At 40.5% G+C, this 14,416-nt stretch overlaps 2 protein-coding genes across 2 annotated transcripts in view; one reads left to right on the plus strand and one right to left on the minus strand.

Annotated features, from left to right (window-relative positions):
- The first annotated feature begins 1,352 nt into the window (after window positions 1-1,352).
- Window positions 1,353-14,416, plus strand: part of nt5dc1 (5'-nucleotidase domain containing 1) — a 69,958-nt gene continuing 56,894 nt past the window's right edge. The window contains exons 1-6 of the mRNA XM_069657804.1: window positions 1,353-1,529; window positions 3,110-3,201; window positions 5,074-5,145; window positions 5,281-5,390; window positions 6,261-6,340; window positions 6,424-6,505. Of these exons, the coding sequence (XP_069513905.1) occupies window positions 1,437-1,529; window positions 3,110-3,201; window positions 5,074-5,145; window positions 5,281-5,390; window positions 6,261-6,340; window positions 6,424-6,505 (529 nt within the window). The 5' untranslated portion in view covers window positions 1,353-1,436. The remainder of the gene's footprint in view (window positions 1,530-3,109; window positions 3,202-5,073; window positions 5,146-5,280; window positions 5,391-6,260; window positions 6,341-6,423; window positions 6,506-14,416) is intronic.
- Window positions 6,685-12,541, minus strand: col10a1b (collagen, type X, alpha 1b). The gene is made up of 3 exons (XM_069686842.1): window positions 12,445-12,541; window positions 11,835-11,967; window positions 6,685-9,120 (listed from the first exon to the last, which is right to left on the minus strand). Exons 2-3 carry the CDS (start codon window positions 11,950-11,952, stop codon window positions 7,265-7,267), a joined length of 1,974 nt encoding a protein of 657 aa, XP_069542943.1. The 5' UTR covers window positions 11,953-11,967; window positions 12,445-12,541; the 3' UTR covers window positions 6,685-7,264.

The following is a 14,416-nucleotide window of genomic DNA, read 5'->3' on the forward strand; positions in this document are numbered from 1 at the left end:
CCTATTCAGGCCTAATTTTAAGATTTTCTCGGAACATTAATATCAATATCGAGGACCACAAGTCACAGAAATAAAGCATATAATTAAATAAAAAATGATGAATAATACATTGGTATGATGAATACCAAGAGATATGTTGGACCAGAATAAACCAAATTTTACAAAATTAAACTTTCATCTGTCTGTTAATTACCCAAACCATTTAATGATGATGAAGTACCATTTACAACATTTATTTAAATGGAATAAGTCAGATATATTAACTTCCAACCCTTGCAACAGTTGCAACACTAATCATTAACTTTCACAAATTTAACAATGAAATAATAGTATTATTTATTCATAAAATAATAATTCAGTAATGACCTTGTTGATGTTGTTTATTGATGATAAATATAAAAGATGATTAATAAAAACATAAATACGTCCTGTGCTCTGCCTGTTGGCACCAGTGTCTGATCACACTTGAAGCTGTTTGTTGGCACTTACTGACTTTGTTCCCTCCTGTCTTGATCGTCGCTTGTGTTGTATTAAATCTCAGATGTACGTCGCTTTGGACAAAAGCGTCTGCTAAATGAAATTGTAACATTGTAATATTTTAACTATTAAAAAAGCAGAAGATAAAAACTAGTTTTGTAGCAGTTGTGTTTTCTGTCTTCTTGGTGTGGGGAGGGTCCAACTCATTCCGGCATGTTGGAAGAATAATACTTGTTGCATCATCCCTGATTCATTATTTGAAGTTTCATGGCGGAATTATGAAAAGAATATACAAAGGAGATGTTAATTCATCGATAGATAGTAAAAATTAGAAAAGGATTTATATAAACGCCATAAATCAGTCAATAAGTATGTCTAAATCATTTAAAAAATACAGATACAGGAATTTATTAAATATATAATAGATTTAAAAATCATTACCTAAGTGGTATTTAAGTATATCAAATTTACCCTTAGTGTAAGGTGTTAACCCCTCTTTCTTTGGTGAAAGCAGACATCATAAGTCCAAGGGGGCCCAGCAGCTAAAATTTGCACTTGGACCTCATAGCACTTCTATCCAGCACTGCATAAATTAATGCGCATTCCAAATTCATTTTGCGCATCTACACCGTGTGCTTCGGGTTCGTTCCACACCCGGAAGCGCTGCACGCTCTCTCTCGCACTCGCCTCTCTGCCGCCTTCTTCTGGCACGCACGAGTTTAACTTCTGGCTTATGGGTAACTTAATGACGTTAACCGTTCACTGGTAATTGTTTTGTGTGGGAAACGGGGGGCTCGGCGTGTTTTTTCGTGGTACTGTAAGCGCAGAGAGAGCGGCGCGTGCACAGACCGCAGTAGTCCCCGCCGTCACACAGTGACATTGACACATCATAGTGTTGTGCCGCCGTGCACAAGTTAATGTGTGTACAGTAACGTTCAGCTCCCCCAGCTTCTGCTACAATGAGCGAATACTTCAGCCTGTCGGACTGTGATGTTATCGGCTTCGACCTGGACCACACGCTCTGCCGCTACCACCTGAAGGAGACCTCCAGGGTGAGTGTGTGTAGCGCGTGCAGCTAGCTCCAATACATAATCATACGGTGGACGTGACGCTTCGATCCGCAACACATCTGGATTAAATATAGCACCCAGCCGTCAATACGCTCCACGACCACTTAATGTCGATTCTGTCGCCCCTGATCGGATAAAATCCCTTAAAAAATGCCTGTTAGTGTGGTGAATGATGGGATGTGTTTGTGTGACTGTGTGTGTATGTGTGTGAGGTGATGCGATGCTCCTGATGCTGCAGTCACTCTGCGTGACTCACAGGTTGAACGTCGGCGGGGATCATCATAGGTGTCTTTAAATCCTCTCTGTGGCCTAATGCCCTCAGCATCCTTTCATATCAGAATACATTTATTAGTACTGATATCAAAGCAGACTCACAGTGTGTGTATTCTGTACACTAAGTGACATAACATTACTGTGTGTTGATCCGAGCCAATCATTATGGTATGGTTTGTCAGGCCTGGAGTTCATGTATGCTCTCTGTTGTTCAATGCATGTGACATATAAGCCACTTCTGTTGTAGTAGGAGCTTAAGGATATGTATGGATGAGGAAAACATTGAATTTGAAAAAATATGACTTCCAAGTTCCAGACTTCTGACTTTATTCTTACTTTATTCCCATAATTCTTAAAACAAAGTCATGTTTTCCAGATTGAAGACAATTTCCGACATTTTTATTTAAATTCTGAGCTTAAAGTTCCCGCACTGAAGTATGCATTATTTCGTGAATATTTAAGTTCTGGGTCAGAATTCAGATAATACTGTCAGAATTTAGACAATGGAGTCAAATTTAAAGTCAGAAATTCTAGTGAATCATCACAATTTTGAGAATAAATTCTAAATACATAAAATATAGTCAAAATGAAGTCAAAATTCTGAATTAATGAAAGTCTGAACTTAGAATTAGTTAAAAAAAATATGATTAAAAGGTTTAAATACAAACTTTAGAGAAGAAAGTCAGAATTCTGTCCTCCATCTCAGATTTATCACTTCATTTTTTAAAGAAAAGAAAATGTAATTCCAAGGTCCAAATTAATGTTTTGTAATCTGTCTGAATTTGCAGGGGTCACGTAAGACAAACCAACAGTGAATTAACACCTTACTCAGTCATTAGACTCAGCCCAAAGGAGCTTTTAAGCCTGTTTAGCGTATTGTTTTGGATATTCAGCCAAAACATTCCTATCATATCTGTCTGTGTCAGTGATATAACACTGATGTAACCAAGGTACACTACCTGGCCAGTTCCAAATGGTCGACAGACAAAGTTGAACAAAGAAGAGAATAACTTTGACTTATTTTCATTATGGGGAAAAACACAACTTCGAATAAATGATGATGGTTGTCTGTGTCTGCTGGATGTGAGATTTCTCTTATCATCACAGTCTACACGAAGAAGGAGAGAAAGTTATCATCAGTATCATCAACTTTAGTCTTTGGTAGGAAGAAAAACCTGTGTATTCCCGACATTCATTGGTGCACGATTTCCATTCCATTGTTGTCCTCATTTGCATCATGACTGCAGCTCATTACAGTAAGTGATGTTGTCTCTTCACTGTTTTTGCAGCTGATCTATGAGAGCTTTGCCAGGTATCTGGTGGAGCATAAAGGCTACGACAAGGACCTGCTCAACCTAACCCCCGCTACCTGGGATTTCTGGTGAGTCAGCAGCTGCAGTTCCCCTAGCCTAGGGGGGAAACTGTGTCATAAAGAGGGATAATGAATTTTAATGATCTTCTTTGCATATTAAGGGGAAACTACAGTATATCTTGACATATTTTTGGGCTCTAAATGACTAATAGGTACAAAGGTTGTTGGAATTCCCCCAATAGATTGCTTCAATACTCAGCCATTAAACAGGGTGTAATTGCTGCAATGTAATCCCTGCGAGCAAATGCACTCGAGCAAAGTACGTCCATTAAAAGTTCTTGTTTTTTTTACTGACAGGCTCAGATTGTTATTCTAAATGTCTGACATCATCCCAGAAATGGTCCCGAGAGAGATAGTCCTTTTTTAAAGAGTAAAATGTTTTTATAACAGAAACAACCGTGACATTGCTCCCCTCAGATCTACCTGACTCCATTGATGCTAGTCGTCATTTAGATCCCAAAATATGTAAAAAAGGATTCCAGGATAATAAATACTAATATTCCCCTTCTGTGCTTCTTCTGCGAGACCTTGATACATAGATGTAACTTGTGCTTTTTTGGGGAATAAAACATGAGAAAGCAAGTACATTACAATTATATAACAATACTATACTAGTAACAGTAATGAGAGTAATGAGAGTAATGAGAAAGAAGAAACTTTAATAGTAAGGTACACGGAGTATAAGATGGGTTATTATTAGAGATTTAAGGTTAAAGCAGCTTTAATGTTATTAATAAAAAAAACTCTTAACACAAAGAAATATAGTTCTCCCTGAAAATATGACCAAATACTATATGTGATTTTAGAAGACAAAGACATGTAAAAGTCTGACTGTAAATGTGCAGCTCCGTCATTGAGGTGTTGTCCACAGTCCAAAGTTGGATATTACTTACATTCTGTAGTCTCCTTTCTAAGGGCTTGCTGTTCCCCCACAAGTCGTAAAACGTGCTTGTACTAAGTAATGTTCTCCTCTTGTGAAGTGTGGATACTTGATTGTCCGAACATGACTGAAATCATGTAAAATAATGACAGGTGAAATAGCCTGTATTTGTTTGAAAGGTTTATGTCTTTACTTTTAGCTGGCTACTTCTTTGTACTTAGGCGGGCTAAAAATGTCTCTATCTGTGTCAGACAGACTGTGATGAAATAGATATCTCTTAAAGGGCCAGTTTGCCGATTCTCAACCTCAGTCTTATCATGCTATTATGGGGAGCTAATGCCATTATGGTGGAAAAAATGCAATTCTGCTCCGTGCCTTTGTTGGACGCGATCCGCTTCTCCAACGGGCCCTGGAAAACCTCCACCACAGTAGTAAAACGTGTCATCTGGCAGAGGCCAGGGAGCTCGCTAAACTACATTTCCTCAATCTAGGACGCCCCCCTCCGATGTCATGTCTCGTTCAAAATCGTCAGGTTTGAAATGTAGACTGCAGACCTGAAGGTTTTTTAGACGATCCACCGGTATATTCTCTTTTTCAGATTCTGTTCCGCTGAGCCATTGCCTGCTACAATTCATGTTCTTGACTGGAAAACAGTAGTATTTCACTCCAGCGTCTCTCGCTGGGCCGTTTCTTTCAGAGGGAGGGGCGCAATGCATGCTGGGTGTTGTAGGAATGTAGAATGGGTGAAACCACAAGCTGTTTGTACAACTTTCTCCACAGCTATGGCGCCAATTTAAAAAATTATTGCTTCTATCGATTACAGGGGTGAATTTCTCCTTTAAAGGAAATGTGGTTAGATGGCAAACAATTCTATTTCTAAAGCTCTTTTCTACCATTTGTTATCTGAATGCCAGTTAAAATAAGCTGCAGTGTCCCAGAAAGCAGATGTCAACAGGCCTTGTTAAAATGTGTATTTATAACATGCTGAATTTTGTGTTCAGTTTTAAAGGGCTCGTGGTGGATCTGGAGGATGGAAACCTTGTGAAGCTGGCTGAAGATGGAACTGTCTTGCGGTATGTTCTTGCTGCAATAAATTAATTTGATCTGCTTCCAAAAAACGTCCTTTATGTTTTAATGCAGAAGTTGTCATTGTTTTCACGGACCTTTAAACTGGAATAATAAAAATGTTTTATTTCTTGCTTGATTAGAGCGACACATGGAACCAATGACCTCAGCACAGAAGAGATTATCAAACATTATGGTCCAAAAAGGGAGTGGAAGCACTTCGACAGCCTCAACACTTCATTCACAAGATCAGGTATAATGATCATATTCATCTCTCTTAAAGGGGAGTATTTTTAAATCTGGGCCCTTTTTTCAGATTTGGGGGCCTTAATGAATTGCAGATACAAAAAACTTGTAATTGCACCAGTAGATTGGTTAAGATCACAGCTGCGGTTTGGTATGACTGCAAAGTAATCTTTCAGGACAAATGCGACATAAAGTATGTCCACTTAAAGTGCTTCTTTTAGCAAAAGCTCAGATTGTGTTTTTTTTAATTCCAGTTATTTTACTTTGGAGAGCACAGCAGATGCTGGCCTAAAGCCGCTTCATGTGGTTAGTTTTCTTGTATGTTTGTCATTGTGATTATGGTGTTTTACAGGGTAAGCTCAGATCCAACACAACAAAATAACACAAACAAACTAACAGGTCGAGGCAGCGGTACAACAGTAATTCACTTGTTTTGAAAGTTAAAATTACTGTTTTTCTCAATGAAGTATGGTGGCTTTTAAGAGAGCGATGTTATGGCTGTTTTTGGCCTAAAAAAGGATCTTACCTTAACAAAAAGGCCTATTCCCACAACAATCCTTTCTGTAAGGTTCTCAGACACTTTATGTAGCATTATAAGCCTGTCAGCAGCACAACAAGCACTTCAAGTCAACATACTTTGATAAGCCGCATTTGCCCCCAAGGAGTACGTTAGCGCCTTCACAGCCTAATTTCGGCTGTCGTCTGAAGCTATTTCCTGTAGCACTTCTGTAATCTTTGTACATATTGGTCATTTAGACCCGAAAATATATTAAAGTAGGGCCAACCATAGAATACCACAATTCCACTTTAAGTATGCTTGTGTGCAATGTCTGGAATTTTTTCATTGACTTGATTTTCTTTGTTTTGGATTTTGCAGCAAGATACTACTTCTATGACAACTACTTTGATCTACCCGGGGCCTTCCTCTGTGGAAGAGTTGTGGATATGTTGCATAAGGTAATGTTTAAAAAAGCTTTTGTATACTAATTGAGATTTTCATGAGGAAAAACATGTAAACATGTAACTTTTTTTGTGAATAGCGAGGAAATGAAGTGAATTCTGACTTCTGGAAAGACATGGTTGCTGCTATCGACCACAATTACAACACATCTGCATTCAAAGGTATGTGTTTCTGTTCCAAAGCATCCCACTATTATATATATAACATATAATATATATACGTATATACGCATTATATATATATTTATATATATATATATATATATATATATATATATATATATATATATTCACCCATACTGAAAAATAGGAAACAGCAGACACACAATACACAGAAGATATTTTCGTTTTCAAACTAGAAGTTTTATTCTGTGATTTGGTCAGTAAGTGGTACATAACTTAACACATCCAATGGGACATTGTTGTTTTAAAAAAGCAGTTTAAATTTCTCATTCTGTGTTGTTCTGCTCGTCACAGTGCTTGTGAGAATGTGCTGCTCTCTAATGACATATAGTACAACAGTTTTGCGTTTCTTTTGTATTTATATCACAGGAAAAATCTTGAACAACAGACATTTAAAAAACAAACACATGAAAAAGGCGTACTGTAAATGTTACAGGCAGATGTAAAGCACCACTTAAGAATTCTTCCAATATTTTCTCACGTTTCCTAAAATTTTAAGGCACAAACAATCGGGGAACTGGGAAAAAGGTGAACCATATGTTTAAAAATTTTACTCAGCATGAATACCTGTCGGTCAAGTCATTCTATAACAAATTAAAGACTTTTTGATTATTGTATTGATTTAAATTAGACATTTTTTCTTGTAAAATTTTCTTTTCTTTTAACTTGCAAACTGATATTATTGTTTGAGCAGTTCAATGTTTTGTATTGTTATGAGGTTTATTTGGATTTGTGAAATCACGTTGAGGCAATCAAGAACCCGGAGAAAATGCAGTGAACATTGTCGGCTGCAAATATACCATTACTTTCCTCATCAGGGACCTGGACATAGACTCTGTCACCAGGATGCAGCATAAGAACAGTACTGCCTGACATCTGATCCAGGAAGCCCTTGTTGTACTCATCATAGGTGAAAAGAACTGGCTCTTCGTTTTTGTAGAGAGCCACGAGTGCATTGGCACCATTGACATGCATATGATAGCTGAAATAGTAGAGGCCTGGGACCTGGCAGGTAAACACACCACTGTGGGTATCATAATGGTGCTCCCCATTGTACAGAACCTGGTTGAACACAATAGGGATAGCAGCTGGAGGGTAAGCCTGGGTCAGCACAGCACTGAAGGCAGACATTGGGGCCTTCATCATCTCATGAGGCATCACAACCTCGTGGGACTTGACTGGCATGCTCTTCTCATGGTGGTAAACAACCTCTCCTGGGGGGCCAGGTGGACCTTGAGGACCGGCAGGGCCTGGAATACCATCTTGACCTCTGGCACCTGGAATTCCAGGAGGACCATGAGGACCTGAAACTCCCTTAGCGGTCAAGCCAGCTGGGCCTGGTAGGCCTGGAGGACCTTGATGGCCCTTAAGCCCAGAAGGACCTGATGGTCCTGGGGGCCCACTTTGTCCCATGGGTCCTGGCCTTCCACTCTCACCACTTTTTCCTGGTGCTCCTGGTGCTCCTGTGTGTCCTTTAAGACCTGGGGCGCCATTTGAACCTGGAAGTCCTGGGGCTCCACCATGGCCTTGTGTACCCTTTGGACCCTGAGCACCATTATGACCTGGCATACCTGCAGGACCCACTGCCCCTGGGCTACCTGGTTTTCCAGTGAAACCCTGAGCTCCCTGCTCACCTTTGGTTCCCCTAGGGCCTGGTGCACCTACCATACCAATATCACCTTTGGGCCCTGATGGGCCTCCCTCACCCTGGAATCCTCTAGAACCCTGTGGACCAGCTGGGCCAATAGGACCAGGAGCACCTGATTGACCAGTAAAACCAGTAGGGCCTGGCTCTCCTTTCTGACCAGTGGTTCCTGAAGTACCGGGGGCTCCTCTGCTACCTGGAATTCCAGGTTCACCTGTTTTGCCAACACCTGGCATGCCAGGGGAGCCTGGCTGACCAGCGGGACCTTGTGGACCTTTAGCTCCCATAGGGCCAGGCATACCTGGGGTACCATTCTGGCCTGATTTGCCTGGTGCGCCTGTGCCTGGAGGCCCTGTGTGACCCTTTGGCCCTTGCATACCCATTTGACCAGGAGTACCATCTCTTCCTGGCATGCCAGACTTGCCAGGTTCTCCAGGATAGCCAGAGGCACCAGGTTTACCAACTCCAGGTTTGCCTGGCATACCAGATGGGCCCATTGGTCCAACTGCGCCTGGTGATCCTTGAACGCCAGGAACTCCAATGCCTCTTTCTCCCTTGGCACCAGGAATACCAGGAATACCAGGATGTCCCTTTAAACCAGGCTCTCCTCTGTGTCCCATTGCCCCGGGGATGCCAGCTGCTCCAGGTTTTCCAACAGAAGAAAGTCCAGCAGGTCCAGGGATTCCAGGTGTACCAGGTGCACCTCTGGGACCCATTCCTCCAGGTGCTCCAGTTGAACCTCTTTCGCCAGGAATGCCTGGACTACCTGGTTTTCCATTGCCACCTGGAGCACCAGGTTTACCTGCCTGAGAGTAGCCAGGGGGTCCAGCAGGTCCTGGTGGGCCTGGTGCTCCAGTATGTCCTACACCACTCTTTCCAGGAGGTCCAGGTGGTCCCATTGGTCCTGGCTCACCAGGAGCACCTGGAGGACCGTCCTGGCCTGCAACAGCTAGGGATAAATTGATGTAATGTAAATATTCAGGAAATATGTTGCTCACACTATAATGTCATAATGTCACAGGTTTTGGATCAATTTGATTTAGTGAAGCTTTAACATTAAACAGGCACTGCAAAGTATTCCACAGAATGTTGTAGTTGGATATAGAAAAAATACCCTAACAAGCACACAACAACTTATATAGACACAAGAAATCCTCAGTTTCTCTGGAGTAAAAGGCACAATGAAATGTGGGAGTGTATATGATCAAGAGGCAGCTTCATTTTGAAGCATTTCCCTTCAAATTTTTTACCTCCTTGTGGCTTTTCTGTACAGTAAGTATTATAGTAGATGCCTCCTTGATCCCTAAATAACATGAAGTATGTTGCTCTTCATAAGACCACAACTTGACTTAAAACACTGCTCCATATGATTGTAGGGTGGGTTGTGGGGACAGCACTCCATTCTTTCCAGGATAGCCTTAACAGCACTACTGGTCTGAGGTGATGTTCTCACAGGCCTGGGACCCAACACACCATCTCTGGTGCATCTCAATTTAATTTGTCTGCACCATACTGCACCCTTTAATTTCCTGCGCTGCTCGTGGCCATGAATGTACATTGAGTGGTCTTCAAGTTGTCAGCATCACCGTGATGCATTTCCTGCCACACAACGTAGAGTTTACTTGTGAGGGTGAATGAGTTCATGTGTGTCCACTAAATTGGTGTATCTGATGTCAATTTGTTATTCTACTTACTAATCTATATTTATCTCTAAGGTAAATGTAAGAACAAACCTACCAAATAAATCCAATTTGGCAGTGGAGACAATTTTTTCCTTCTCTTTTTAATTTATTTTATGGCATTATTTATATTTTTTAAGTACAGAGTTGTCAGGAAATAACAGCTAAGTCCATTGTCTTAACCTTGAGGCCAGTTGTTTTCTCTCTTAAATATTTGAGGAGTTTGCTTTCAAACAGTACACATGTAACAAAATACTTTTCTTTAATATGTGTGCCAAGCCTACCTATATATAAATAAGTAAATATATTAAGAATATGGGTGCCATTTAGGTATTGCAAAAAAACAATACCTACGACACATCTACTAGTTCTTTTCTTTACTGTACACAGACAGCGTATCTGAAATAAATCTTTTATAGGTCATAATTCTGGATGCATCATTGCCAAGTATGACCTGTCAAAGAATCCAATAGTTGAGCCTCTTTTGATTGTTGTGTTTTGAGAGGAAAACGTTTTCACAGGGCTGTCATTTTCAAGCCACATAAAGCCTTGCCTAAAACCTCACAGGGGATATTTGTGCCAGGACTGGACTTTTTGGCACCCAGAAACACCACAAACTGTCCTCCAGACAGTGATGATCCTGGCCACAGTAGCTGACCTGGGAGTTGAACCATATGTGACCTGCTAACACTGCACAGTAGTATTTTGCTTGTATTTAAGTAGTACCTTTTTCCATTTTGAACTTGGTTGCCTCAATAAACCCCTCCCCTTAGTCAGATTAATTATCCTGCAATTCTTTCCTTTCCCATAGTCCTTTTTTTATTAGTAAAACTGGTTTCATAATCTCTGTTTATTTGTTGTGGTTATTTTATTAGATTTACTTTTTGAACATGCGAGAGTGATTCTGCTCAGTCTTTTTCGTCATTCAAATTGTGTGGGGTAATTTTAAAACCACAAAACAGTTTGTTAGGGTGTGCCTGCAACGTGGTACTGACATCTGTTTTGGAGATTTGTCAAATTCTGGTCTATTTATACGTGCAGTTAAACCACTTCAGAGCCTCCTTAAAAACCAAAATTGGATAAATAAATTCTCAACAGCAAAACGCAGTGTTTGAATCATTGTTTAGTTGGGAAATTGAATATACTGTAACATCATTCTGGGAGTCACGTCATGACCACTGCTTTGCTTTTTATGACACATGCAAAATTGACAGTTTACTTCCTTAACCTTTATTTATCCAGTGCTAAAGGGCTCTTTTACTGCTACACCACTACCTCACTTTTATATACAGTTATATACATTCACAGCAGGTTAGACAGTTCAACTACAGTCTTCTGCTTTCAGCCAATAAGACGTTTCACTAGACCTGCTTGTTGTGCACGTCTTGATGATGAAGGAGGGCAACATTTTGGCAGCAACATTTACTTAAATGTATAAACCAGTAGTCTGCCAGTTGGCATTAGAAAGCTGATCTAACTGAAAGGTGGTGGTGATGATTAAGATAATAACTTGTATCTGTTGTTAATTAAGAATTGTGTCTTACTTTTGAACGGTTCACTGGTTATCATGGTTAGATAACAGGTTTACGATATGGCCTTTAAGGTATTAATTTAAGGCCTAATTTAAACCACATTTAAAACATGCTTTCTTGCTATATAACATCACCACTTCCAAGCAACAGTCTGCCAGCCCAGAAGTGTAACTTGAGGTGTCATCTTTTGTTATCTTGCTATATTATTTGTCTTGATTTCTTTAATTATTGGACCAAACCTAATTAAGTTAAATAGCCTGTCCTGAACTTATTATTAAAAGTTATTATACTAAATATAAGTAGATACAGGCTTTTCTTTCTTTTATTGCTTATTTTTTGAACCATCTGTGTTTGCGTTAACGAGCAAATTACCCTTATCACTAGACCAAAACTCTAGTATAAAATTGCATCTTTTTACATGAACAATCCTGGTGAAGACAAACGTCACTCACCATGACTCTTGACGGGGTAGGGAGTCTTGCTCACTTTTGGTACATGGTAGTACCTCTCAGGGGTTGCCTCGGCCAAAGCCAGAAGGACGAGGAGAAGGCTTGTCACCCTCAGGTCCATCTTGGGAAGCTAAACCTGCAAAGACAGAAGCCATATATGAGAAGAAGCCTCTGATGACCGAAAGACCATGTAGGATCATCTAAGAGTTGCATGGCACGTGTTGGTGCATCAGTCCATCAAACATTCAGAGTGAGAAGTCAGCTGCAAATGAATGAATCTTTCAGTTCTGCATCCTCCAGATCATATTTCTCAATCACTTTCACTCCTGGTGTACAATCTACCTTTAACATATATAACTAGCTTTTGGCAATGTAATCAAAAACTTTCTTAGCCAGCTAAATCCACCAAACTCTCTAACAGAGCAATTAAAGAAAATCTCTTTTGATCAGTCTCAGGCACAAAATCTCTCTGCAAACCCAGCACCAGCACATGGTTCATTACACTTGCAACCATCAGTGCTCCACCAGCAACCCCCCTCCCTCCTCTAGAGTCAGGCTGCAGTTGGGTCCCCTGCGCACTAACCTGAAAACAGAAAAAAAAAAGCATCCTTACCAGGAAGGTTTACGCTCCAAAGAAATAGTGTCTGGGTCGGGAGGCTGCTGTCCCGGCACTCTTATATCCTTTAGATGTAGAGTCTGTCTGTCTGAGCGGCAGCTGCTGCTTCCCAGGGCACTGGGCTCAAGGTATTTATACCAAGCTGGTCTCCAGCATCGTGGAGGATCTACCTCGCGTGGAAGTTCCCTCCCTGCTCTGATGTCATCCATAATGATGGGTGCCATGTCCTCAGGAGGCCTGTCACGTCAGGGTGATGGTCCTCCCTCTCCTCCCTGTCTCCTTTCTCCTTATTTCTCCGTCTGCACAGAGCAGCAGCGAGGTGATTCTTGTCACATTCACTTATGGGTGACATTTTAATGAGCTTTATTTTTGATTTATTTTAGGTGATCTGCAATTAAATTTATAGTAAGAGGTGGTGCGGCCCTTAAATTTAACATCCATATTTGCACTTTTTGACAGATGACTCAGGTTCTGTCTTTTTATCCAGGATTTATTTTTTTAACGTCAGAAACACCAGTGATTAATGCTAAAAAAAATCCTGTTATTGACTAAGCGGCTTGTTACTTGGTGTTTTTCTGGAAAAGTAAAGACTGTGCAAGAGAGACAATATTTTTCTCCCGTCTGAAAACTCCGTACTGATGAGGCTGTGGCAGACTTCGTTAACCATACAGCTATTTTCAGGTCAGGTTTGGTTCAGTGTGAAATTACACACCAGCTTTTAATGGATGCTGGTTCTTTTTTATTTGCAGTTTCTGGCTTTGAAAGACAGCATGCAGGGTTTGCAAAGTTGGATGCATTTCTAGTGTCGCCATCAGCTTGATTTGTTTTCAGATTTAAATCTCAAAGTAAAGCCCTTGATGATGCTGGCAGGGTGGTGGTGGTGTTTGTTTATTGTCTCAAGGTTATCTACAAACTAGTGTGCGGTTTGCTGCAGGGAAACAGTGCAGCTTTAAGACACCAGGAGGCAGAAGTGAGGTTTTGTTTGCAGCAGTAGAGGAACTAGAAACCTAGCAAAACTGTAGATTTAGTGGAGAGTGCACACTTTTCATATCCCATCAAGCATTTAAAAATCTTAGGCAAGATTCTTTCTCATACATAGAAGTAGAAAATAGAGCTACACAGCATGTAATTTCTTTCAGTTAAATTGTATAATAGTGAAATAATGATTCAGTTAAGTCTTTAGGTGTGTGTGTTCTGTGGTTTAAATTAGAGATTGTTTAAGTCCGGTTGTGTGAAGTACTAATCAATAGTCAGAGAAATAAACTACAGTAGATAGTGGTCAGCAGGGAGAAGCCAGGCGACGTACCGACACAGAAGCTAACCAATGTACCTCTGTGGACAGGGTTTCAGCAAAATGTATTTTAGCCAACCTTGAAAAAAACAATTGTAGTTGTTTATGTGCAAGTGTACAACAGTCCTAATTAGGACCAAATTACTGCTATTGATTTTAGAATGGGAATAAATGGGAGATTTCCGTGGTACATGTTTGAGCTTGAATGAAAATAAAATGAAAACCTTTTGCCTCTGTGATGATTTGAAACCAATATGAGTCAGTGGCAGAGTCTGTCGTCTCTCAATCGGAAAGTTGGGGGTTTGATCCCTGACTGCTAAAGTCACATGTCGGAAGTATCCATGGGCAAGACACTGAACCCCTAATTGTTCCCGGTGGCAGAGCCATCAGGTATGAATGTGCATAGATCTGATTGGAGATTGGCACTTAGGCCTTTTCCATCAGTGCATAAATGTGTGTGTGAAAGGGTGAATGTGACATGTAGTGTCAAAGCAGCTTTGAGTGGTCGCAAAGACTAGAAAAGCGCTATATAAGCACAGTCCATTTACCATTTACCATAACTCTGCAAAAGTACATGGAAGGCTGCTTTCTTAAACACAAACGTTTGTTATGTAACGTGTTATTGTCAACACGTTTTAGTGAGGACCCCCTTCTGCTCAGTTGTTGTGTTCTGTCGCA

Source organism: Semicossyphus pulcher, unplaced genomic scaffold, assembly GCF_022749685.1.
Source record: "Semicossyphus pulcher isolate SPU_LCO1_2020_fin unplaced genomic scaffold, fSemPul1.0.p SCAF_11, whole genome shotgun sequence".
In the NCBI taxonomy this organism is placed as follows: Eukaryota; Metazoa; Chordata; class Actinopteri; order Labriformes; family Labridae; genus Semicossyphus; species Semicossyphus pulcher.